The 26,532-nt window shown below is 40.9% G+C and overlaps 1 protein-coding gene across 2 annotated transcripts in view; it reads left to right on the top strand.

The window, feature by feature from the left end:
* ahi1 (Abelson helper integration site 1) overlaps window positions 1-26,532 on the top strand; it is a 216,059-nt gene that overhangs the window by 53,368 nt on the left and 136,159 nt on the right. For both annotated transcript variants that reach the window (XM_063040430.1, XM_063040431.1), the window contains 4 exons: window positions 4,976-5,082; window positions 6,375-6,493; window positions 9,482-9,612; window positions 15,357-15,497. In XM_063040430.1, the coding sequence (XP_062896500.1) occupies window positions 4,976-5,082; window positions 6,375-6,493; window positions 9,482-9,612; window positions 15,357-15,497 (498 nt within the window). The remainder of the gene's footprint in view (window positions 1-4,975; window positions 5,083-6,374; window positions 6,494-9,481; window positions 9,613-15,356; window positions 15,498-26,532) is intronic.

The following is a 26,532-nucleotide window of genomic DNA, read 5'->3' as shown; positions in this document are numbered from 1 at the left end:
ATCTGTATTGCCAACTCGTCCTGTACTGCACTGGCTGAACTTGAAGCAGTGTAGTTCCCAGTTCTCAGGTAAGAAATCCTGTCCACTGAGCCGGTGCATTCTGCCATTCCATTCAAGTAAACAGGAGATATCTGTGCAGTGCACATACTTTAAGAAGTTCATGTCTTTCACTTCAGTTCTTTCCCTCATTCAGATGAACATTCCTTGTTCCATCTCTGATGGGTATATACTTTTGAAGTATTTTCACTGTTTTGTGCATGTTATCACTCCCATGGTTTTTCATCTTTTGTCCTTATTGGCTACTATATATTCTCCCTTCCTGTTTCCTCTTACAGTTTCTTTAATTCTCCCACCATCTCTAATGATATCCTACCTGAGTACTAGATAGCTTTTGATTCTAAGTGAGGTGGTTAACTTTTGTTTTTAAAAGAAAACCGCTTGTTTACTTCTCTAGTGCAGTGGAACACTTGGGGGAGCTGTTCTTCTGAAAAAGGATTTTGTTTTTTATTATCGTAACCCCAATACAACTTTTTGGTGGTTCCACTGAAGGACATTCAAAGTATTTCTTGTGTTTAAAATTCTGGGTTACTTTTGCAAGTCACTTGTTTATTTTCCCCACTTCAGGGAGCCATTGAGCAACAGAATCTAGTCTTGAATTAATTCTGTGGGTGAAGAAAGATTTTCTGTAATGGCTTTAAAAGTTGTCCACAAAAAAATTATGAAATTACAACATTTTTAAACACAAACCCACATTCAATACAGGCCATTAGCATATCTGCCAAATTTTTTGATGCCACAAAACAAGTAAAGTCTATTAAAGACAAATGTAGGTCCCCTGCAAACAGAAACAGGTGAATTGATTATGGGGAGCAAGGACATGGCAGACCAATTGAATAATTACTTTGGTTCTGTCTTCACTAAGGAGGACATAAATAATCTTCCAGAAATAGTAAGGGACAGAGGGTCCAGTGAGATGGAGGAACTGAGCGAAATACATGTTAGTAGGGAAGTGGTGTTAGGTAAATTGAAGGGATTGAAGGCAGATAAATCCCCAGGGCCAGATGGTCTGCATCCCAGAGTGCTTAAGGAAGTGGCCCAAGAAATAGTGGATGCATTAGTGATAATTTTTCAAAACTCGTTAGATTCTGGACTAGTTCCTGAGGATTGGAGGGTGGCTAATGTAACCCCACTTTTTAAAAAAGGAGGGAGAGAGAAACCGGGGAATTATAGGCCGGTAGGCCTAACGTCGGTGGTGGGGAAACTGCTGGAGTCAGTTATCAAGGATGTGATAACAGCACATTTGGAAAGCGGTGAAATGATCGGACAAAGTCAGCATGGATTTGTGAAAGGAAAATCATGTCTGACGAATCTCATAGAATTTTTTGAGGATGTAACTAGTAGAGTGGATAGGGGAGAACCAGTGGATGTGGTATATTTGGATTTTCAAAAGGCTTTTGACAAGGTCCCACATAGGAGATTAGTGTGCAAACTTAAAGCACACGGTATTGGGGGTAAGGTATTGGTGTGGGTGGAGAATTGGTTAGCAGACAGGAAGCAAAGAGTGGGAATAAACGGGACCTTTCCAGAATGGCAGGCGGTGACTAGTGGGGTACCGCAAGGCTCAGTGCTGGGACCCCAGTTGTTTACAATATATATTAATGACTTGGATGAGGGAATTAAATGCAGCTTCTCCAAGTTTGCAGATGACACAAAGCTGGGTGGCAGTGTTAGCAGTGAGGAGGATGCTAAGAGGATGCAGGGTGACTTGGATAGGTTGGGTGAGTGGGCAAACTCATGGCAGATGCAATTTAATGTGGATAAATGTGAAGTTATCCACTTTGGTGGCAAAAATAGGAAAACAGATTATTATCTGAATGGTGGCCGATTAGGAAAAGGGGAGGTGCAACGAGACCTGGGTGTCATTATACACCAGTCATTGAAAGTGGGCATGCAGGTACAGCAGGCGGTGAAAAAGGCGAACGGTATGCTGGCATTTATAGCGAGAGGATTCGAGTACAGGAGCAGGGAGGTACTACTGCAGTTGTACAAGGCCTTGGTGAGACCACACCTGGAATATTGTGTGCAGTTTTGGTCCCCTAATCTGAGGAAAGACATCTTTGCCATAGAGGGAGTACAAAGAAGGTTCACCAGATTGATTCCTGGGATGGCAGGTCTTTCATATGAAGAAAGACTGGATGAACTGGGCTTGTACTCGTTGAAATTTAGAAGATTGAGGGGGGATCTGATTGAAACGTATAAGATCCTAAAGGGATTGGACAGGCTAGATGCGGGAAGATTGTTCCCGATGTTGGGGAGGTCTAGAACGAGGGGTCACAGTTTGAGGATAGAGGGGAAGCCTTTTAGGACCGAGGTTAGGAAAAACTTCTTCACACAGAGAGTGGTGAATCTGTGGAATTCTCTGCCACAGCAAACTGTTGAGGCCAGTTCATTAGCTATGTTTAAAAGGAAGTTAGATATGGCCCTTGTGGCTACAGGGGTCAGGGGGTATGGAGGGAAGGCTGGGTTCTGAGTTGGATGATCAGCCATGATCATAATAAATGGCGGTGCAGGCTCGAAGGGCCGAATGGCCTACTCCTGCACCTATTTTCTATGTTTCTATGTTTCTAAAATGTATAAACCAGCCAGTTAAGTGTAGCTAAGAAAAGTTTTGTTCTAAAATGAAATGCTAGCAACCAATATATTCAAAGTACACAATTAAGATGGGATGATGAGCTGATTTTCCTTGATATTCCACCTACCTCCAAGCCAATATATTCTGGTGACTGCAATGCTACTATATTTTGAAAGGGCTTGTTTAATTATCATTTAAAGTATCTAAAATTTCTTGCAAGTTCATCAAAGTGTATATAAAAAAAATTCTTGCTCCTTTTGATTTGCACTAATGATTCGATATTCACAATACTCAGTGTAGAATCTACTTGCAATTAAATGATTTCTTTGTCCTGGCTGCCAGAGATGAATTGGCACAATATGAGGCACTGTATCATTGTAGTACAAGTAGGAAAGAAGTAACTCATTATGCAGTCTTATACTGAAGGAGGAATTGAAACTCAAGAAAATAAATCTTAAAATATATATTAAAGGTGGTAAAGTTTCATGTAGCAATCCAGAGCAGGGACTATAAGCTAAAAGCTTTGTTATTATTTTCCTAATCGCCATCCCTTGGAATGGTTTGCGTCGTCTTGCATGTCAGAAGTGGTTAAGTTTGTGGGTTTAGTCTTGTGTCTGGTCTATCCATCATTAAAAGTGCTTGTAACATATATTAACTTAATCTTGCATCAGTTTAGTTTTGAAATTTACTTCATTGTCAATCCCCTCTTCAACCTAATCATGCCCTTATCTCTGTAACCACCTCCTGCCCTGAGATCTCTGCCTTCTCCAATTTTGGCCTACAATTCAGAGCCCTGAATTTTAATTACTCCACCATCAGATGCTTAAACCTGAAAGGCCTGCAAAATTTCTCCACAAAATATATTCTGTCATCTTTCTTCTTTAAAGGCAATCCATATCTTAATATCTATATGTGGCGTGGTGTCAAATTTTTGCTTGTTGGCACTGCTCTGAAGATCTTGGTACTTTTTGTATTAAAGGTGTTACATGAATGCAAGTTGCTGCATGACTCACAATCAGTGTGAGTACTTGTACTTAAGCAAGCTTTCAGTGTAAGTGTGATTGATGCCTGCTTTGGCAATATTTTTAAAAAGGTAAATGGGATCCTTGTCTGAAATTCACATGTAGAAACTGGACGCAACACTTGATGTTGTCAAATCATTTCCCACCCATCCACCCAAACTTAAGTACACTGTTATCTCTGCTGAACACCTCAATGCAAACTCCTTCCTCCATCCCATCCCCCTCCCCATTACAGCTAGACTTTGCTCCCACATGCTTTTCTCCATTTGTAATACACCTTGATTTGTGACAGATCCCTCCTTGCTCTTCAGCAGTCACCGTTACTGATGTTCAAGGCCACAACATCATTGCCAGAGCCAGACTGAGTGTAGCCAGAGCATTTTTCCCAGGGCAGCCAGAGCCATAAGAGGATATACTTTTAAGGTGATTAGGAAAGTATAGGGATTAGTTAGGTAGGGTAAGTCCATGGAATGCACTGCGGGGATAGTGGTAGAGGCAGGTATATTAAGGACATCTAAGAGACTCTTAGGTAGACACGTGAATAAAACAAATGGGTGAACTATGTAGGCGGGAAGGGTTAGATTGATCTTGAAGTAGGTTAAAAGAGCAGCACAGCATTGTAGGCCAAAGGGCCTGTGTTGTTATTGTTCTATGTTTACTAAGGTGAATGGTGGTGTACTTTATACTTTATTATTGCCAAACAATTGATACTAGAATGTACAATCATCACAGCGATATTTGATTCTGCGCTTCCCGCTCCCTGGATTACAAATTGATAGTAAATATTAAAAATTTAAATTATGATATGGCAGTGCTGGTCCAGATTGAAGTCAAACTGGATGCCATGAGTTTACATCTACAAGTAACTAAGGAGCAGGAATGAAATATTGGTAAAGGAAATGAATCAATGATGGCTTAATGGCTTTGATGGTGTTAATGTTTTGTTCCCTTTAAAGTAATTGTTCATGTTAATGTGAATGAATTTATGTTGTTGTTTGGGAGATTACCATTTAGTAAATAGTGATAGATGCCAGAACTTGTCAGTTATACTGTTACTATTAATGCATTTTTTTAAAAAATACAACTTAGAAGTGTGAGTAAAGTGAGTTTGTTTCTCGCAGAAAATGCTGGAGGAACTTAACAAATCAGGCAATATTTTAGAGGGCAATAAACAGTCAACACTTCGGATGTTTCTATTTGGTATCACCTAACATTAATCACTGCACCAGTGAAAGTTGCACTGAATAGGACGACGTTAAAAATTGCACCTTTGGTATCTAGGGTAGTTTTTGCATGTATTTTTGTTTTTTTTGTTGCACAGGGTTACGTATGTTCTCGGGGGACAGTTCGGGGCTGGTAAATGTTTGGAGCACATCCGTAAATGAAGGTTCGCTGGAAAATCCAGTTCAGCAGTGGAGTATTGATCAGGTAAATAGCGTGATATACTCAGTAATATACTCAGCAAATGAGCCTTCCTACTAAACTTGGGTGGAGAATTCTAACAATTCCCTCTTGAAGGAACCCCATAGTTCTGGATGGCTTACTTTCTGAGACTGGGATCCCCAGTTTGTATACAATTCAATTTAAGGAAATATCAACTTTGCATCTGTTCTCTCAAACTTCAGTTTTCTACATTTGAATAAGATTGCCTCACATTCTTTTAAACTCATGAGAATACAAACCTGCTGTTCCAGGAATCGATCTAATGAACATTTGTTGCACTTCCTCTGCTCTTGTAAGTCTAACCTTCCAACATGGTTAAACTGGACCTGTAAGCAATATTCCAGGTGTAGTCTCAACTATGTAATTGGAGCAAATGGGGTTCATATCTTCAGTAAAAATGACATTTTTAATGAACTTGTATTTGTCAGTACTTGGCTGTACAAAATTAAAGGCTAAATGTAGGTGACTACTTCTGTAACTTGTATTCTTGCCATCTTAAATAAATATATACGAGCGCTTTGAAGTAGAATTCTTTTTTATTTGATCACTGTACCCACAACTGACCTAATTGACAAATTGATCTCAAACAGCTTTTTCATATAAAATGCCACTGGAGTGATAAATTGATTGACTTAGAAATAGCTCCCTTCTGAGGAAGAATCATATATTTTAGAAACCAAGTTATGACAAGTATTTATAGTAAGCTTCATTATTTATATAGCTTGCATTGAGTTCTTCAACTTAGGTTAAATTCTTTATAATTCTTTGGATAACTTTCATTTCTACCATTGTTTATTTTGTATGCATTCACTTTTTCACCCCAGTGGAACTTATAGAGAATTGGCAACATGTTAGTAGATATTTCCATTTCCTTTTATATGTCCTTCACTTTTTTTTTAAGGTCTTGCTTTCTGTGCTAGCCGTGTACCTTTTAATAATAGCACCTTCAACAGACTCGGACCAATTGTTGGGAACTTCTAACTACTTGACCTGCATCCCATGTTTTCTCAAGTTTTCAGTTGTTCATCATAATGTTTCCAAACAATTGGCATTATCCATTTCTTGTCCAAAGGCTGTTAGCTCATTTACAGCTGTAATTGTTTTCAGAACCTTTATTTGTGATTTGTTGATGGTTATGCAATGTAGTGTCATTCATTTGTGTTGAATAACTGGGAAAAGTGTTACACATTTCATTCTGCTCTTTCCCAAATGTGGTAATTCTATATATTGAAGGTTGGGCAGACTATTGAAAATTTAATGTTCAAAATTCTTTGCAGAACATATTGCAAAATGACCTAAAAGGTATTCCGATAAACCACCTGGAAGTTCATCCAAATGGCAGACGCTTATTAATCCATGCCAGGGACAGCACTTTGAGAGTGATGGATCTAAGAGTGTAAGTTATTTTAATAAACTATTTCCCTTCATTTCCTGCTCTTCCCCCCCCCCCCCCCACCATCCCCTCCCCATACGAACCTGACACATACCCATTCCAGTTTTGTAGCAGTTGGTAGTAAGGAAAGTGACTATCCTAACTTGTAAAATTGGGTTGTTCATTAACACTTTCATCATGCTTCCATCATGTTGTGCCTTGAGAAACTTAGTGAAGAGAGGCAGTAATCAATGTCTGTATTTATAAGCATAGTAGATTCTACAGATACTGGAAATCCGGAGCAACACACACAAAATGCTGGAAAAACTCAGGTCAGGCAGCATCTATGGAAATGAATAAACAGTCGACATTTCGAGCTGAGACTCTTCATCAGGGCTTGAAAAGAAGGGGGAAGAAACCAGAATAAGTTGATGGGGGTAGGTGGAATAAGGTAAGAAGGTGGGAAGTGATAGGTGGAAAAGGTTAAGGGCTGGAGCAAAAAGAATGTTATAGAGAAGAGTGTACCATGGCAGAAAGAAGGAGGAGGGGCATCAAGTGAAGGTGGTAGGCAGGTGAGGAGAAGAGAAGCAGTAAGAAGGGCAGGGGGCAGAGTGGGAAATTGAAGAGGAAATGGGGAGAGGGAAACATTACTGGAAGTTGGAGAAATCGATATTCACGTCATCTGGTTGTAGGCTACCTAGGAAGAATACGAAGTGTTGCCCCTCCAACCTGAGGGAGTCCTCATCGTGGTTGTCGAGGAGGCCATAGGAATGGGTATTGGAGTTAAATTGTTTGGCCTCTTTTTTTTTTTGCAAGTGTAGTGCAGGAGCTTGACAAAGCATTCCCCCAATTTACGTCGAGTCTCACCAGTGTAGAGGAGGCCTCATCAGGAGCACCCAGATAGAGCAGATGACCCCCAACAGATATGCAGATGAAGTGTTGCCTCACCTGGAAGGACTGTTTGAGGCCCTGAATGGAGATGAGGGAGGGGGTGAATGGGCAGATGTAGCACTCCTGCTTGCAAGAATGAGTGCCAGGATGGAGGTTAGTGGAGAAAGATGACAAGGAAATCGCAGAGCAAGTGATCCCCACAGAAAGTGGGGGATGAAGTAAAGATGTGTTTGGTGGTGGGGTCCCTTGAAGTTGCGAAGAATGATGTGCTGGAAACAGAGACTCATGGAATGGTAGGAACTCTATGCCTGTTAAGGCAGCGGGAAGAGGGGGTGAGGGCGGATGTCTGGGAAATAGAGAAGATGCGGGTGAGGACAGCATCAAAGGTGGAGGAAGGGAAATCCTGTTCTTTGAAGAAAGAAGACATCTCTTATGTCCTGGAAAGGAAAGTTTCATCCTGGGAAGAGATGTGGCAGAGACAAAGGAACTGAGAAAAGGAAATTTCATTTTTACAGGAGACAGGGTGGGAAGAGGTATAGTCAAGAGAGCCATGGGAGTCCATATGTTTATAAAAGATATCTGTAGGCAGTCTGTCTCCAGAGATGGAGACAGAGAGATTAAGAGTGGTATCAGAAGTGGACCAAGTGAATTTAAGAGCAGGGTGGAAATTGAATGTAATGATGAAATTGACAAGCTTGGCATGGGTGCATGAAGCAGCACCAATGTGGTTGTTGACGTTGCACAGAAAGAGTTGGGGAGCATTACCAGAGAAGGTTTGAAACATGGACTGTTCCACGTAGCAAATGAAAAGGCAGTTGTAGCTGGGGCCCAAGCCGGTGCCCTTTGGCTACATCTTGAGTTGGAGAAAGTGGGAGAAATTGATGAATGAGAGGACCATTTCTGCCTGACAAATGGTGGAGGGGAACAGGTTGGGTCTTCTGTCAAGAAAGAAATGGAAAGCTTTAATGTCTTCTTGATGGGTGATAGAAATATTTAGGGACTGGACATCCATGGTGAAAATGAGGTGATCAGGGCCAGGGAATTGAAAGTTATTGAGATCAAGATCAAGCTCTCTTGAATGACAGACAAGCTCGATTCTTAATTTTTTATGCTATAGATGGTGCTTGACTTTTTTTTCCTCTTAATCACTTTTTTCCCTCCTCGCCCAAAAACTGGATTTTCTATTTTCAGTCCATTACCCTTTTGTTTGGTAATGACATGAGATCACAAAACCCAAATGTTATTTGAAAATTTATAGAGAATTTTTTGTGCAGTCAAAAATGCCTATCACCACTGAGAAAGTACACCGAAACCTACCACACAAGCTGGCAGTATGTTGCAGTACCTTTTAGTTTTCAACATCTGTGCTACTCACGATGTAATGTATAAATTGCTAACAGATTATCTTTGTCTTTGTTGCTCTAACACAGAAGAGCTGAGGTCTTTACCTCTGCTGAATCACTCATTATATGGAAGAACAAAATTTAAACTTAAACCAGGCTGTTCAGTGACCTGTGCAGTGTCAAAGTGGAACTCTTTTACTCTGATTGTAATTATACAATCTGGCAGATTTTTAGCTTTTCTAATATCTTTTAAGTAAGTTACTGTTTGATAATTTCAGGGATTTGCTGCAAGTCCAGATGGGTGAAATGTCTTCCACTGCTGCAATGTTTCTTTACAAAGCTCTAACCAAATCTCTTCGGCTCTTTTGTGAATTAAAGATGGCCTTTTCCAATCCAGGACTTTTATATTCCAAATTCTTATTACTGTCATCCCAGTGATTGTTATCACTGGCAGACTTGTTTTCTGATTCTGATTGTCCCCACTTCTGAGGAGCAAGAGGGTGCATTTGCCATTTGAGGGAACTATTCTCTGAACTATTGAGGATAAGCACCTTTTGAGTACTCATCTGCTGCTTGTGAGCTACTCATTAAAGTCAATGTTTTAACAACTACACAGTGCTATGCCAAGATTTCATCAACTGAATACATCTCCATTGCTGACATATTTGAGAAAAGAACTTGTGGGTGAGGGAGGTGGATTCTGATTATGAATAGCAGTTGGTAACATTTGCTAAATAGGATTACCTTGTTTTTAAACTTCAATTAATTTATTTTCTAGGCTAGCTGCAAAGAAGTACACGGGGGCTACAAATTATTGTGAACATATCTACAGTACATTCACACCCTGCGGGACCTTCCTTTTCTCAGGCAGTGAAGATGGAATTTGTTACGTTTGGAATACAGATACAGGTGTTGTTCAACTGTTAAAGCAGATGTTTTATTTTGATCTATTAAACCTATCCTTTATACTGGTGACCTATGAGGTAACACAGGCTAAATAGTTGATGTTAAAATTGGGATTTAAGTACATGCACATGGTGATCAAGGAAAGATATATAAAGTGGTTGGAAGTGCATGTCGGATTCCTGCTTTTATCATTCAAAGTATAATGTGCAAGAACAAGGAAGGTACGCTAGTATGAAACACTAGTTGGGTTACAGCTCAAGCCCTACAGGAAGGATATGAAGATTTTAAGAGGATGTAATGAAGAGTGCATAATTATAGTGATAAGATTCAATTGAATAGATTTTCTTTGAACTAAAGCAGACTGTTGGATAGTTTAATTCAAACAATGTGCTGGAGGAACTCAGCATGTTGAGCAGCATCTCTGAGAGGGAAGGAATTGGTATTGTTTCGGGTCAAGGCCTTGCATTAGGAAATATAATAGATGTGAATGAAATTGTGAGAGGCTTTTATACAGGATGATTAAGATGGATCCATTTCACTTAGCAGAATGAGTAATAACTAGGGAAGAATTTAAGAGGAATGATTAGAGGAGTTTCAGAGTCTTCTACATGCAAAGAGTGGTGGTGACTTGGCACCAGGATAGTGGAGGCAGAAATCCTTTCTTTTAAAGAGTACATGAATGGACTCGTGACAAGTCATATACCTACATAGCTAAAGATCAAAAGCTAGGAATTGGAGATAGTTTAGAGTTCCATTTTTTTGGATGAAAAGGGATCTAATATTTATCCTTTGTAAATTTCTGATTAAATGAGAAGATTACATTGGAATGAAAGTGCTACATATTTTTACCCAGCTTTTATCCTATTTAAAATTCCCCTTCCTATATTTGTAACAATTTCAACTATATAAAAATATTGCTAGTTCTGAAATCCTCCCACAAGCTATCAATTAATGGTGAAATGTATATATTTGCAGATTATTTTCAATTTTCAAAGAAAGGGCTTTCAGAAGGCTTCATTTCTGCACTCTTGGGAAATCACCAAATTCAGCCATCTATTTATCTCCAATTTAGTTTTCATACAAATGATTGAAAAAATAACTTCAATCTTTCTTGAGCCTTTTAGGACAGCTTGAAGTATTTTACAGTCAATGAAACAATTTTGAAATATTGCAGTGTAAGAAATACAAAAATGCAATAAGGTTCACAAATAAGTATGTGATAATTTATATTATAGTAAAATTAATTAGTAATAAGTAAAGGTCAGTACATTACCAAAAAAAAAATCCTTGGAAAAATAGTGCACTGTTTTTCTTTCTATTTTAGTTTTCCTATATGGGACTGGTACTTTATTAGGGAATTGTTGTGGGGAAATGTTATACTCCCTGAGTTAACTATCTTTCAGAGAGGCTATTCATTCAAGGCACATCCAACCCTTTTACGTGGAAATTGAAAATTCTGTGGCAGTTTTGAATTAAGGCTGAGTTTCAGTGGTTTTGCTGTCCTTTATCCTGACAAAGTTACTGATCGTTTGCTTAAGCTTGCTCATTTCCTCTGCCCAACCTAATTGTTATTCTGTTTTCCAATACTTCTGTTACGTTTTTTGCATCTACCATGGAGATGAGCATGATTTATTGAATTCGTTTTTCATACTCTTATTTCCCCATTTACTTTCTTCCTTCAGGTATGCTTATTAATTTTGGATGTGTTTCCTTCTATTTGCATATCTATAGAAACTTTAGAAGCAGTGGAGAAAAGGGAGTGGAATAGGAATTAACACAATTAGTTGTATATTTCAGGGGCCAGTTGGGGATGGATAATTAATGTTGGATTTGCTAGTGACGTCCTTATTAGTATGTTAGAATGTTACTGCACAGTACAGGCCTTTTGGCCCATGATGCCCATACTGTAAGATCAATCTAACCTCTCTCTCCTGCATAACCCTCCATTGTTTTATTATCCATGTGTCTATCTTAAAAGCCCATAATATATTGGCCTCTTTAGCTCTGGTGACCCGGCTGGTGGCATAGTGGCATCAGTGTCAGACCTTGGGACGAAAGGTCCCGGGTTCAAATCCAGCCAGCTGGCTCCCCTGCACACTTTCCACCCGTGCTGGGTTACGAGCTGGTGATCTCTTTGGAAACTCACCCGGCAGAAGGCAATGGCAAAACCACTGCTGTAACTAGCCTCGTATGCGAATACCCACTATGTCAGAGAGGCGTGGAGGGAAATCGTAAGCTAACTGGAGAAACTCCGGATATGACGTACCTTTCCTTAGCTCTGACAGAGTGTTCCACGCATGCACCACTCTCTGCGTAAAAGAACTTATCTCTGACATCCCTCCAATACTTTCTGCTAATCACGTAAAATTATGTCCCACTCATATTGGCCTTTTCTGCTGTGGGAAGAGATCTCTAGCTATACTCATCATCTGTGTCTCTTATCAACTTGTACATCTCTATCAACTTGTATCTCATCCTCCTTGGCTCCAAAGAGAAACCCTCACTCTCTCAACCTATAAGGCGTGCCCTCAAGTCCAGGCAGTATTTTGGTAAATCTCTGCACCCTCTCTAAAGATGAGGTTCTACATCTTTCCTTATCAGTTGATCAGAACTGAAGACAAAATTCTACGTGTGCTTTAATCAGGGTTTTATCAAGCTGCAACATTATCTTGTGATTCTTGAACTTATTCCCTGATTTATGAAGGCCACCAAACACAATATGCCTTCGTAACGACCCGGTCAACCATGTGGCAACTTTGAGGGCTCTATGGAAGTGGATCCCAAGATCCCTCAGTACCTCCACACTACTAAGAATTCTGCAGTTAACCTGGTATTCCGCCTTCAAATACAACCTTCCAAAGTGAATCACGTCAACTTTCCTGGGTTGAATTCTATTTGCCACTTCTCAGCCCAGCTCTGCATCCTGTAAATGATCCATTGCAACCTACAAACAACCCTTTCACACTATCCACAATTCCACCAACCTTTCTGGCATTTGCAACCCACTTTTCTACTTCCTCATTCAAGTCATTTATAAAAATCACAAAGAGTGGGGGGTCTTAGAGCAGATCACCACTGGTCACCAACCTCCAGGCAGCATACACTTCTACCACTCTCTGTCTTCTACAGGCAGGTCAATTCTGTATCCACGCAGCCAAGTTTCCCTGGATTCCATGCTTCCTGGTTTTCTGAATGAATATAGCATGGGGAACCTTATCAAATGCCTTGCATCCCGTCCATTGCTCTACCTTCATCAATGTGCTTTGCAACGTCGCAAAGGATTTATTTAGCCTTGTGAGACATGACCTGCCCCTCGCAAAGCCATACTAACTATCCTAATCAAACTATGCTTCTTCAAATGAGTAAAACTTCTTTGGATCTTCTTCAAAGATGCTAAGAATCTTCTCCAATAATTTTCCTACCACGGAATTTGAGAATCACTGGTTTATAATACCCAGGGTCATCCCTACTCCCATTCTTGAACAAAAAAATAACATCTGCCACCCTCCAATCATCTGGTATTACTGTGGACAGTGAGGATGCAAAGATTATCATCAAAGGTACAACAATCACTTCCAATGCTTCCTACAGTAACCTTGGGTATATTACATCTTGCCCGGGGGCTTAACTATCCCAAGGGGGCTTAACTTTTTCAAAAGTTCTAGCACTTCCTCTTTCATAATGTCAACATGTTGAAGCCTGTTTTACACTGTGTTCACAAACTCCAACATCCCTCACTGGTAAATACTGAGGCAGAATACTTATTGAACACTTCCCCCACCTCCTCTGACTTCAGGGATATATTTCCTGTATTATCCCTGATCAGCTTTTATCCTCGCCCTGTCCATTCTCCTATTCTTTACATATGTGTAGAGCACCTTGGGCTTTTTCTTAATCCTATTCAGCAAGGCCTTCTCATGCCCCCTCCAATCTCTCAAATCCATTTTTTAGCTCCTTCCTGGCTATCTTGTACCTCTCTAGATCCTTATCTGATCGTTGCTTCCTTAACCTTAAGTAAGCTTTTTTTCCCCGCTTGACTGGATGTTGCACATTTCCTGGTAACCACAGCTCCTTCACTTTGCTATTCTTCCCTGCCTCAATGGGGCACACTTATGCAGAACCCCCTGCGTCCCCCTAAACAACTTCCACATTTCCACTGTTTATTTCCCAATTTGACTACTGTTCTTAATGCCATCATGATGACCTCTCCCCCAGTTAAATATTTTCTCATACCATCTCCTATCCCGCTCCAAAGCTATAGAAAAGGTCAGGACGTTGTGTTCACTGTTTCTGAAATGCTCTCCCACCCGGAGATTTGACTTCTGACCTGGTTCATTGTGTAGCGCCAGATCCAGTATGGCTTCTCCTCTAATCGGCCTGGTACGTACTGAGTCAGGAATCGTTCCTGGACACACCTAATGAATTCTGTCCCATCTAAACCTTTTGCACTAAAGGGATGCCAATTAGGGAAGTTGAAGGCACAATCCTATTAGTTGTGCTTTTTCTGCCTCCCTATCTGTTCCTCAGTGGCTCTGTTGCTATTGGGGGGCGGGGGGTGTAGTTCTATAGAATACTCCCAATAGAGTGATTGCCCCATTTCTGTTTCTGATTTCCATCAACATTAATTTAGTAGACAATCTCCCGACAATGTCCTCCCTTTCTGCATCTGTGATACTATCCATGATCAGCAATGCTGTTTCCCCCACATCTTTTTCCTTCCTCTGTTATTTTTGAAACACCCGAACCCCAGAACATCCAGCCGCCATTCCTCCTCTTGTGACAGCCAGGTCTCTGTAATGTCACAACATTGCAATCCCATGTAATGACCCATGCTGTACATTCATCGTCCTTGTTCCTGACAGTTGTATTAAAATACACACTTCAGCCCATCTTACTGACTGTAATTTTGACCTATCAACTGCCAAATCTTTACAGATTTTCTACACACTATATCTAGCTGTATACCAACTGCCCCTTCCTCTGACTTATCATCCTGGTTCCCATTGCCCTGCAGAACTAGTTTAAATCCACCGCAACAGCTCTCGCAAATGTGTCTTGAAGGATATTGATTCCCCTCAAGTACAGGTGTAACCGGTCCTTTTGGTACATGCCATACCTTCCAAAAAAGGGATCCCAAAGATCAACAAATCTGAAAAATTAATCTGCCAGAGATTTCTAACCTTGTGACCCTGCTTTTCAGCTTTCTATTTAGTTCTCTATTTTCTCTCTTCAGGACCTTATCCCTTTTCCTACCTGTGTTGTTGGTACCAGTATGTACTACAACTCCTGGCTGCTCACCATTCCCCTTTAGAATGCTGTGGCCCGGATCCAAAAATATTCCCTGACCCTGGCATCTGGTCTGCAGCATACCATCCATGTATCTCTTTTGCATCCCCAGAATCTCCTATCTATTCCGTAACTAATGAATCCTCTATCACAACAATACTTCTCTTCTCCCCACTTTCCTTCTGAGCCATTAAAGCCAAACTCAGTGCTAGAACCTGATTGCTGCAGTTTTCCCCTGAGCTGAGTTACTTTTTTTTTGTTTCTAGCAATAAATTATTGTATTTAAATGCAAATTTGTCTCTACACCTTTTCTAAATATTTGGATAATACATATCTGTCTGTAATCTGATCCATGTTTCATTAGTATTTATAATACAGTAATAATTAGTGATAATTTTGTGTTTGGCTGATGATCTTGGTAATGATTTGATTTTATTTCAAGTTCTCTTCCTTTTTGTTAGGAGACCAAGTGGCAATGTATTCTGATCTGAATTATACATCAGCTGTCCGATGTGTAGCCTTTCATCCCCATGAACACATGGTGGCTTTTTGTGCCTTTGGACCAAATCAACCTATACTTGTCTTTTTTTATGATCAGCATGGTGAGTTTCTTGTTAAAGTACTATGTAGAAGAAATGCAAATGCTTCAGAGTATTTGTGCAGGTGTTCAGTTTAAATGAGAATGATAAAAATGTTTGTCAGTACAGTAATTTTGCAAATGTGTTATGTCTGTTTATGGTACAAGTAAGAAAGCAGTTTTTTATATTAAAACTATTATTTTGAAGTATTGTTAAGAACCATTTTATATAATATGTAGAAATGTCTAATCAACTGCTATACATCAAAAAGCTTTCAGATTCTCGAGCAATTAACGTTCCACCAAAACATGGCTAAACAGAATGGAGATGGCTACAGTTAAAATTTAATTAGCAGATTAGAGCTGTGGGTGGCAACACAGTGATGGGTATACAGAGAGTAAAGGAGGGGACTTAGTACACAACCCTGAGGGGCTCCTGAGTTGAGAGTCAGAGAGGTGGAGATGAGGGAGCCCACTCTTACCACCTGCCGGCGATCTGACAGGAAGTCCAGGATCCAGCTGCAGAAGGCAGGGTCAAGGCCGAGGTCTCTGAGCTTCCTGTCGAGTCTGGATGGAATTATCGTGTTGAATGCTGAACCATAGTCCAAGAACAGCATTCTCACATAAGCTTCCTTATCTAGATGTGTAAGGATGGTATGTAGAGCAGTGGCTATTGTGTCGTCTGTCGATCGGTTGTGTCAGTAGGCGAATTGTAGGGGTCCATTTTGGGTGGTAGCATGCTGCAGATGTAGTCCTTGACCAGCCCCTCAAAGCACAGCATTTTTGGCTGAAGGGCCAGTATTGTGCTGTAGGTTTTCTATGTAACAGAGCAAAGGTGAGAGGTGAATGACTTTCCTTTTGGGTATTGAAAATAATTGCACAGATCTTTCTGAGTGGGATTTGATTTTCCTGCTTAACATATGGATAATCCTCCTCTTCTCAAATCACAGAAACTTACAAAAGGATGCTATTCTGCCCATTGTGTCACATATACTGGCATATTTTGGAATTTATTGGATGTACACTAAGCCTCCTAAACTCAGTTGATAAGCCCCTGTGTGTCCCTGTCTCACGTGGCAGGATAGTCATTTAGAAGCAGTATGAAGATATTAACTTAGAATTGTTTATTTCTAATTTGATATTAATAAAAGTATTTTCATTTTAGTAATAAACATCTAAAGGGTTATCGTGATACATTTCTCAAAAGGTTAGCTATATTTTCTAAACTTTCTGTGGAACCATCTGATCACCGAGCAGATTGCAGCTGTGGAATCTTTTAGTAGATATGCCATCAGGAACCCGTAAGCAAGTGTGAGATTCTGGGCTTGGATATGCAAGTACCAGAATCCAAAATGTGCAGATACAGTATGTGCGTAAATGCCAGTTTAACTTTTACTTACCATCCCCTAATCTGCTAAATATTTTGTTTTTAGGGAAATTGATAGCTATTTAGAATCTTGGAAATTTACAACAAAAAGGGAATCTTTTCTCCCCATGTCTATGCCACAGGAAAAAGAGCTACCCAACCCTAATTTCTGTCATTACTCAATCTATTAGTCATTGTAGGTCTTAGAACATCAAGTGCATATCAAAGTATTTTCTGTGTTGTAAGGATTCTGTCTTTTACCACGACAGTGGTGGGGCTCATCACCAACAGCACTGAGATGGCCAACAGAGAGAAGGTGGAAGAGCTCAAGGCCTGGTGCCAGGCAAATAACCCCTTCCTTCATGTCAGCAAGACAAAGGAGATGGCTATCAACTTCAGGAGAACTTGCACCACATACACCCCTCTTTACATTGGCGGCACAGCAGTGGAAACTGCAAGCAGTTTCAGATTCCTGGGAATGGACGTCTCGCACAACCACTCACAGTCCCAGAACCTACGCAGTCAGGAAAGTTGACCAACACTTCTACTTCCTGAGGAAGCTGAAGAGAGCTGGACAATGCACATTCATACTAACTGGCTACTTTGCTGTTTAACACAGAAACTGCACTGCAGTGGACAGGAAGGCCACAGGTAGTCAAAACTGCCCCCCACATCACCAGCACCAGCCTACCTGCCACGAAGGACGTATACACATAAGGGTGCCAGAAAAGGATCAGTAATATCATGAAGGATACCCACCCATCCTGCTCACAGACTGTCTCACTCCCATCAGGACCTCTAGACTCAAAAACATTAACTTTCTCCGAGCAGTTACACTGATCAACTCTTCCACACAGTATCCCACCTCCATGCCCCAACCACCACTTCTTTATTATTTCCTGTCAGTCACCTTACGTATGCACTCATGTACCTAGCGTCACTTCTTGGGCGTACAGTCAATCTATATATACAAAAAACCTATCTTGGATACTTGTATTTATTGTGTTGTTTTTAATATTGTGTTCTTTATGTTGTTTTTATATGCTACATCAAATCCGTGGTAACAATTATTTTGTTCCCCTTTGCACTTGTGTACAGGAAATTACATTAAATAGTCTTAAATCTTCAGGCAGTTAGTTTCTGCCTCCTACATTAATTTGTGCAGGGAAAAAAAACATTTCCCCCATCTTCCCTTGAATCCTCTCATGCCCCCTAGGTTTTTACCCCTCTGCTAAGGGCACTGGTGATTCCTGCTAACTCCTATCTAAGCCTCTCATAATTTCCCTGCCTCCTTCATTCACCTTAAAAGCCATTCAAATATTTTCTTGGCAATATTCCTATAAACCTCCTCTGTTCTTTTTCGTCCTTTTCTTTCACCATATTAATATTTGAACAGTGTGTTTGTAGGAATTGTGCACAGTTCTAGCGTAACCTGAGAGTCAGGTTTATATCTATGACATGCACTCAATGGCCACTTTATTAGATACACTTGTAAATGTAAATATCTAGTGGCAGCAACTCAGTCCATGAAAGCATACAGACATGGTCAAGAGGTTAAGTTGTTCAGATCAAATATCAAAATAGGGAAGAAGTGTGATTCATGTTTCTTTGACCATGGAATGATTTTTGGTGCCAGATGGGGTAGTTTGAGTATCTCAAACTGTTGATCTCGGAGAATGGCTACATTGCTTCAAGCTGACGGGAAGGAGACTGACTCAAATAACCACATGTTACAACAGTGATGTTCAGAAAGGCATCTCTGAACACAGAAAATGTTAAACATTGGAGTGGATGGACTATAGCAGCAGAAGACTACACTGGATTCCATTACTGTCAGCTAAGAACAGAAAACTGGGGCTATAGTGGGCACAGGCTCACCAAAACAGGAGAGATAAAGGTTGGAAAAACATCACCTAGTCTGACTAATCTCAATTTTGGCTGCGACATACAGATGTTAGGGTCAGAATTTGGCATAACCACCAAGAATCCATAATGACTTGCATCAATGGTTCAGGCTGGTGGTGATGATGTAATGCTGTGGCAGTTCGGGATGCTATCATGTCAGCATGGACCAGGGTTTCTAAGGATCAGCACCTTGTTGGATCCATGCCACAAATAATTAGGGCTGTTTTGGTGCAGGGAGGTCCTACTGAGTACTAGAAAGGTGTACCTAATGAAATAATGACTGACTCTGTTGTGAAATTTGTTGCTGTGTGGCAATATTACAGTGCAGGACAACAAATTGATGCAAGTTACAATAAAAAATAAATAATGCAAAAAAAGAAATAGTGAGATATTGTTCATTGACAGTTAAGAAATTTGATGGCAGAGTATGAGTATGTCTTCAGGCTACTCTACCTCCTGCCTCATGGTATTAATGAGAAGAGGGCATGTCCTGGGTGGTGGAAGTCCTTATTGATAGATGACACCTTCTTGAGGCACTGTCTTTTGAAGGTGCCTTCAATAATGGAGGGACTTGTGCCTGTGATTGAGCTGGCTGAACCCCTGGAGCTAATGCTGTCCATAGTACATCTGTAAAATTTGCTAGTCTTGAGTGATGTACCAAATCTCCTCAAACTCTGATTGATGCACAGCCGCTGGTGTACATTCTTCATGATTGCATCAATATGTTGGGCCCAGGATAGATCCTCTCAGGTGCTGACTCCCAGAAGTTTAATTTTATTTATTTACTTCGAGATGCAGCGCAGAGCAGGCCTTACTGGCCCAGTGAGCCATATCACCCAGCAACCCACCTGTTTAACCGTAGCCTAATCACAGGACAATTTACAATGACCAATTAACCAACTAACAGGTATGTCTTTGGATTGTGGGACCTGGAGGAAACCCACGCATTCACAGGAAGAACATACGATCTTTCCTAGAGGATGCCGAAATTGAACTCCAAACTCCAACACTCTGAACTGTAATAGCATAGCGCTAACCACTATGCTACTGTGGCACCCTGAACTTTCAGATTGGTAAACTGGCCATGACAGGGTGAGAACCTGCATTCCTCTGATAAAGTCACATCAAACACCGAAGTCTGAGGCCTTATCCATTAGCTGTATGATCCCATCCTCTTGAAGCTGCTCATCCTTTCCACCTATGTACCAGGTATACCATTAGGGCTTGATGCCTTGCAAGGGCTCACCTCTTGAAGGATATTCTGACATTGGCCTGATCTTGCATTGTGAGAACAGACATACTGAGATGGATGGCATTTGGCACAGTCACATGAAAAGGGAAACTATTATAGAATCATCTGAGGAGTCAGGACGAATGGGAGTTAGAAATGGATAGAGCAATCTTGTGTGGAATGAGAAACAAATACGATACTTCTGACCTTCAGCAGTCTTCAAGGGTAAGCATTCTGAAAATGAATCCAATCTGATGATTTGCAGGCTGAAACCAGGCAAGAAGTGACAATTTAAGCTACTCCGTTGTGAAAACAAAATGTTCACCATTGCCATAAGGGGGTTGGGGGGCAATTATGCTTCCTTTTAGTTAGGCTGTTTGTCCACTGCCAAGACTATGGCCCGGAAATAGTCGAATAAGCCACCCAGTTTTGGTATAATAAGCCCACCATAATCAGTACAGGGATGCAATGAAATAAAAAGATCCTTAACATAGAATGTTAACAGTGAAGTTGACATTAGTGTTTATCATCTTGTATAAGTGCTTGTTGATGACAAAGCTAGCGATGCATGGAAAGGTGTCAAAACAGTGGCCGGCCTCCATAATCACCAGCCTTCATCCTACCTAAGTCGGGAAGAATGTGTAGAGATTGCAGAAGGACTAAACAGCTTTTACTGCAGGTTTGTTCAGTACAGCTTCACACTGGAGATGGAGGATGCACTAAGCAGCACCAATATAGAGTTCCATCTGAGAGAAGTGGAGAGGGTACTCGAGAGCAAACCCCCATAAAGCACCAGCTCCAGAGAACATCAGTGGATGGGTACTGAAACGCTGCTGTAGACAACTGTCAGAGGATTTCTGTCACTTCTTTAGCTGCTGTCTGTCTGAATATATCATACCAACCATTTGAAAAACCACCACCATCATATGCCCAATTCCCAAGAAGTGCAATCCCACCTGCAATAATGACTACTGTCCTGTAGCTCTAACATCCCTAGTAATGAAGTCCTTTGAAAGGCTCCTGCCACAGCTACAGGTGATGGGAAGTGGGCTTACTGACCCACTCCAGTTTGCTTATAGACTGAAAAGAGTCGCGGATGGTGCAGTACTAACTTTACGGCACCATAGCTACATGCACTTGGAAAGGCCCAGATCATTTGTTAGAATGCTGTTTGTGAACTTCTCCAGTGCATTGAACGCCATGCAACCCCATGCACACTAACTCCAGCAAGTGAATGTAAACCCTCACCTCATACTCCTCATCCTCTCCTCCCTCACAGACAGACATCATAAAGTGAAATATAATGGTTATATGAGCACCAACAGGCAAGTATCAACTGGAGCACCACAGGGCTTGGTTATCTCACCAATCTACAGATGACTGCAGAAGTTCACACCCAGACATGCGGTACATCAAGTACTCAGATGACACAGTCATCATTGACACTACCAACTCTGACTGCAACAATGAGGAAATCAATAAAATTTGCTGGATGGTGCACAAACAACTATCTGGACCTGAACCCCAGTAAAACTAGGGAATGGCAGTGGACTTTAGAAAACAACAGTACACTGTCCCAACCCTAGAAAAAAAGTGGCTAGTTGATAGAGAGTGTTGGAGAGTACAAGTACCTCACCACAACTATAGATAACAAAATCACCCTTAAGACCGATGGTGGGTTGATACTCTCCAAGGGCCAACAATGGCTATTTTTCCTTCGGAAGATACAGAAACATCAGGTCCAGCTATCGATTCTCCAGACATTTTCTAAATGCTTCATTGAATTAATATTAACCTACAACATCATGGCATGGTTCGGAGCAATGAGCACCATCAACCTCAGCCCACTCAACAGAATTGTCAGAATAAGTAGTAGAATCATTGGCCAGGAACAAGAAACATTCATCCGTAAGAGATGGACAATAAAGAAGACTCAACAAATAGTAGAGGACATGACACAAACACTTCACAGATACTACACTGTCATGCCATCTGGACGCCACTACAGGTCCCTTCCCGTCAGCACCAGAAGAGCCTTATCCAGTTCTGTGTCTTCCTTCATTTGCCTCCTCAACACCCAACTTTGAATATATAGAATGCATAGCACCTTCAGCAGTAAAAACAGTTTTATTATGTGTATTTGTATTTTAAATTACATGCATTAATTTTTAGTATTATCCATTTGTGAGTATTTTATTGTGTTTAACTATATGTAGTGTGGTGTTGTGTATCTCAAGTTCTGTGATGTTATCCTTACCACTGCACAAACGAAGTTCCTCATGGAAAATAAAGTGAATTGTATGACCATTGAAGTACAGCTTTGGGAAAATTGTCTATTTTGGAGAGATAAGATGAGTAACAACTGGCCTGATGGTAGTTCTGGCTACAGTGCTGCTAATGTTTGATTCCGGCAGCTGCTGTCAGGCTTCAGGTTTCAGTTCTGTATGGAAACTGACCAGGTGCCAGCCTGAGCAGAAGCAAGAAGCAATTGTAAATTAATACCCTGTTCTTTCGAGTGATGTGTCCTATCTTGCATGACTGGGAAAATATAGTGATCCTCTGCAGGCTAACCAGCCCTGGAACTGTGATTTGAAAACCTCTAAACAGAAGTTATTGTATGGGGCTGAAAAGCAGGGATCTAGATGCTGGAGATCTGAAATAATAATAGAAAATATTGCAAAGTATTTAACAGGACAGACAGCATTTGTGGAGAGAATGATGTCGACAGTTCACATTATTGGTCGTGATGGGAACATAGGGAAAATAAAATGAGATTTGTTTACAGTAAATGGCTGCTTGATGGTCAACTCATACTTTGTGGGCCAAAGAGTCTTTTGCCATTTCCTTAAGTCTGCAGATGCGGAAATCTGAGCTGCAGACGCAAAATGCTGGAGGAACTCAGCAGGCCAGGCAGCATCTATGGGGAAAAAAGAACAGTCGATGTTTCGGGCTGTAACCCTCCGGCAGGACTGGAGGGGAAAAAAAGCTGAGTAGTAGTAGGAGCTGGAAGAAAAAAGAACGGTGGGGGGGGGGGGGGGAGAAGCACCAGAGGGAGATCGATGTTTATGCCATCAGGTTGGAGGCTACCCAAATGGAATATAAGGTGTTATTCCTCCAACCTAAGTGTGGCCTTATCCCGACTGTGGAGGAGGCCATGGATGGATATATCGGAATGGGAAATGGAATTAACAGTGGGTGGCCACTGACAGCACAAACATCAATTTCTCAGACTTCCAGTAATGCCTCCACTGTTTCCCATCCCGTTGTCCCTCTCTCATGTTATCTCCTTGCCCATCCATCGCTTCCCTCTGGTTTCCCCCCCACCCCTTTTTTCTTCTATGGTCATCTGTCTCTTTCACCAATCAACTTATTAGCTATTTGCTTCATCCTTCCCCCTCCAAGTTTCACCTATCGCCTGGTGTTTCTCTCTCCCCTCCCCCACCTTTCAAATCTACTCCTCAGCTTTTTTTCTCCAGTCCTGCCGAAGGGTTTCGGCCCGAAACGTTGACTGTACTTTTTTCCACAGATGCCACCTGGCCTGTTGAGTTCCTCCAGCATTTTGTGTGTGTTGCAATTATGGGGATTTGGCTGTGTCAAGGTTTCCCCAAGTAGTGATATTCATAGACTGCGCTCAAATAGTCCTTGCTGTGAGTTCTCTGCCAGCCTCCTAAATGTACTCCATGGTCTTTATGCACAAAATTACATGCTTCTGGATATTATATTCACCAACTTGTCTGCATCTTTCTGATAATTTATGAGCACACGCCCACCTTTCCTACTGTCCTTCAGACCATAGCAGTATCCACACATTAAGTACTTCCTTTAGGTGTCAGAGTACAGCTTGAGCTGGTTATGAGATTGCAATGGCTCAAATACAGAGAGCAGCAATAGATCATTAGAGTAGAGCTGCATTAAAACTGACAAAAACCTGACAAAAACTTTTCTCTAAATGGCTCAATTGTATATCTCAATCTTTATAGATCTTTCTCAAGCAGTACTAATGATTCATAGCATTGTTTAATTATTGAAAGGTAGCAGAACAATTTCTAGACCATGGTCAGTTAATGAGACTAGTTTTTTAAGTAATAAAATTATTAATTCATTCTCTATATAAAAACTTATAAAGATGAATGATGTACTATATTAATTAAACTTCAGCATCATTCTACAAAGATCTTTGTAGGCCTAGAGTTCTGTGTTCATTGTGCAGACATCCCACCCTGCAAAAACTCATTTCAGGGAGGTATCACCATCATTTCAGGGAGGTAGCACCCTCAACCCCCGCAACCCCATATCTCCCCCACCCCCCACTCGACCCCCAAGGGTGTATGTAATACTTTGTTTAGTGATCTTGTCTAATCTGTAAACCAAGTTGGGTATATGCAGCAAATCTGACATTAAAATATGTACTTATGTTATCATGTTTATTCTATTATGACTTTAAGCAAGTCTACAGGGAGTTTGGTCTCATCACATAGGGCATCAATAGAGTAACTCCTTAGCAGCCAGCCAGCTCGTTTAAATAACATTAGCTATGCTAATGAATGAATGACACCTGTTAAACTCACCTCAACATGTCTTTTACAGTCTTAATCCACCATGGGCAATAGAAAAGTCACTGTTGCAAACAGTGCAGTGAGCAACACTTGTCATTATTTTTGAGGTCAACTGTAATGCCCACCCACAGAGAAAACTGATACGTCTACTTAGCAGGGGTCTGCAATCGTTTTTTGCGCTGCTGACCGGGGGGGGGGCGGGGGGAGGTTGTTAATCACCACCGGAATATAGGTGATAAGTCAATAGCATCATAACATTTTAAGTAACGTTTGGATATTAAACACGCCGCATATTTTCCTCGTATGAACATATAAAATCATTGCAACACACCAATATCGCTGAATCAGTGGGAGCCCTGGGCTTGTTTCCCTGCAACAAGATGGTCCTATCGAGGGGTGATGGGAGACAGTGATACTCGAAGGGGGTTCCTTATGTCCAGTCTATTCCGCAATTTAGTTTTCGTTGCATTCATTGCAGAAATCTCTGCTTCGCAGCGATATGATGTTGGAAATGGAAGCAACGTTTTCAGTGCTTTCATGGCTATCTCAGCATATTTAGCCTTGACTTTGATCCAGAACGCTGGCAGAGATGTTATGTCAAACATAACTTTTCAGCCCACTGTCATTTGCAAGCTCGAAGAGTTGATCTCCTTCCCGCGCTGACATGGATGATGCGCGGGTAATCACCTCGCGTACGTTCAAGCTCAACAGTGAGCGTTACAGGGAATGAGGAAAGGTGCAGCTGACTCATATTGCCAAATCATATTGTTTCCTCACAGCCCTGTGGTTGGGGACCAATCTTAGCACGAAGAGAGACCAATCAGGACGCTCACTCTCCCTCTCAAAAAAATCTATTTCCGGGATATTGTATATAATTTCCGGGCGTCAGGGAGCCACTGTCAATATCTGGGAGACTCCCGGATCTTCCAGGAGAGGTGTAATGTCTGATTGTGTTTTACTATCTTACTGGTTTTGTAATTTAACGTTGGAAAATGTTGTACTTCATTTAAACTTGCTTTGCCCTAAATGTTTTTGTTACTAGCTGCAAAAGTGAGAAATACTTGCTGCAGAGCAGCAGAGATATTAAATGTGTTTTGAAAAGTTAACAAGGCAGTAAGATTGGGCTTCAGATTTGTAGAGAGCTGAAGGCTGCTGTAAACTTTTTTTTGTGTAGAGTCCAATTGTCCTGCCTCCACTAAACAGAGAATGGCCAATTCAGAATTGGAGTGAAGAATGAAATTCATAATTCTACATACAGATATCCAGCTAATTAAATTGTCAACTTAGAATCTGAATTAGTCCCATTCATATTAGGATACTTTTGTCAAGAAAACTCGTTTTTATTTTCTGTTTTGAATTGTTTTCAGTTCTGATGCTACCACTTTCTATATCAGTGCATTTCTTTTCATGGAACGGAGAAGTCACTGATTAGGTTTGCGTTTATTGTCAGAAAGCAGTTAAAACTAGCCAAGTTACAATGGAAAGGCTAGAGTTGCATTTTGGTCAGACTGGGTAAGAATGGCACATTTCTTTCCTTGAAGGACAGTAATGAACCTGATCGGTTTTATATGACTATTTGGTGGTTTCGTGTTACCAATACCAGTATTAATGTTTTATTTTAAACTTTAAGCTTTACTGGCATTAAAACACCACAGCTACATAGGAATTTAGTCCTGTATTTAGACCACTATGCTATCCTCTCCCACAAAATCTAAAATTGTTCAATTTTTTGTTGCATTTAGAAGTTTATAATATGCCTTTATCATTCTACTTTGGATACTCCTCCACTGTGGTGAAAAAGGCCCTTATCATGCTTATTCCTTTTTTTGCATTTTCTTTTTACAGTACTTCTCCTCCCTGCAGACTTGGTATCCTGTCCCAGTTTGCAGATGATACCAAGATGGGTGGAGGAACAGGTGTTGTCAAAGTGGCAGGGAGTCTGCAGGAGGACTTGGATAGAATAGTAGAGTGGGCAAACTGGGCAAAGAACTGGAAGATAGAA

The sequence above is a fragment of the Mobula hypostoma genome, chromosome 2, assembly GCF_963921235.1.
Source record: "Mobula hypostoma chromosome 2, sMobHyp1.1, whole genome shotgun sequence".
Taxonomy (NCBI): Eukaryota; Metazoa; Chordata; class Chondrichthyes; order Myliobatiformes; family Myliobatidae; genus Mobula; species Mobula hypostoma.
This window is presented reverse-complemented; position numbering and strand designations above follow the sequence as displayed.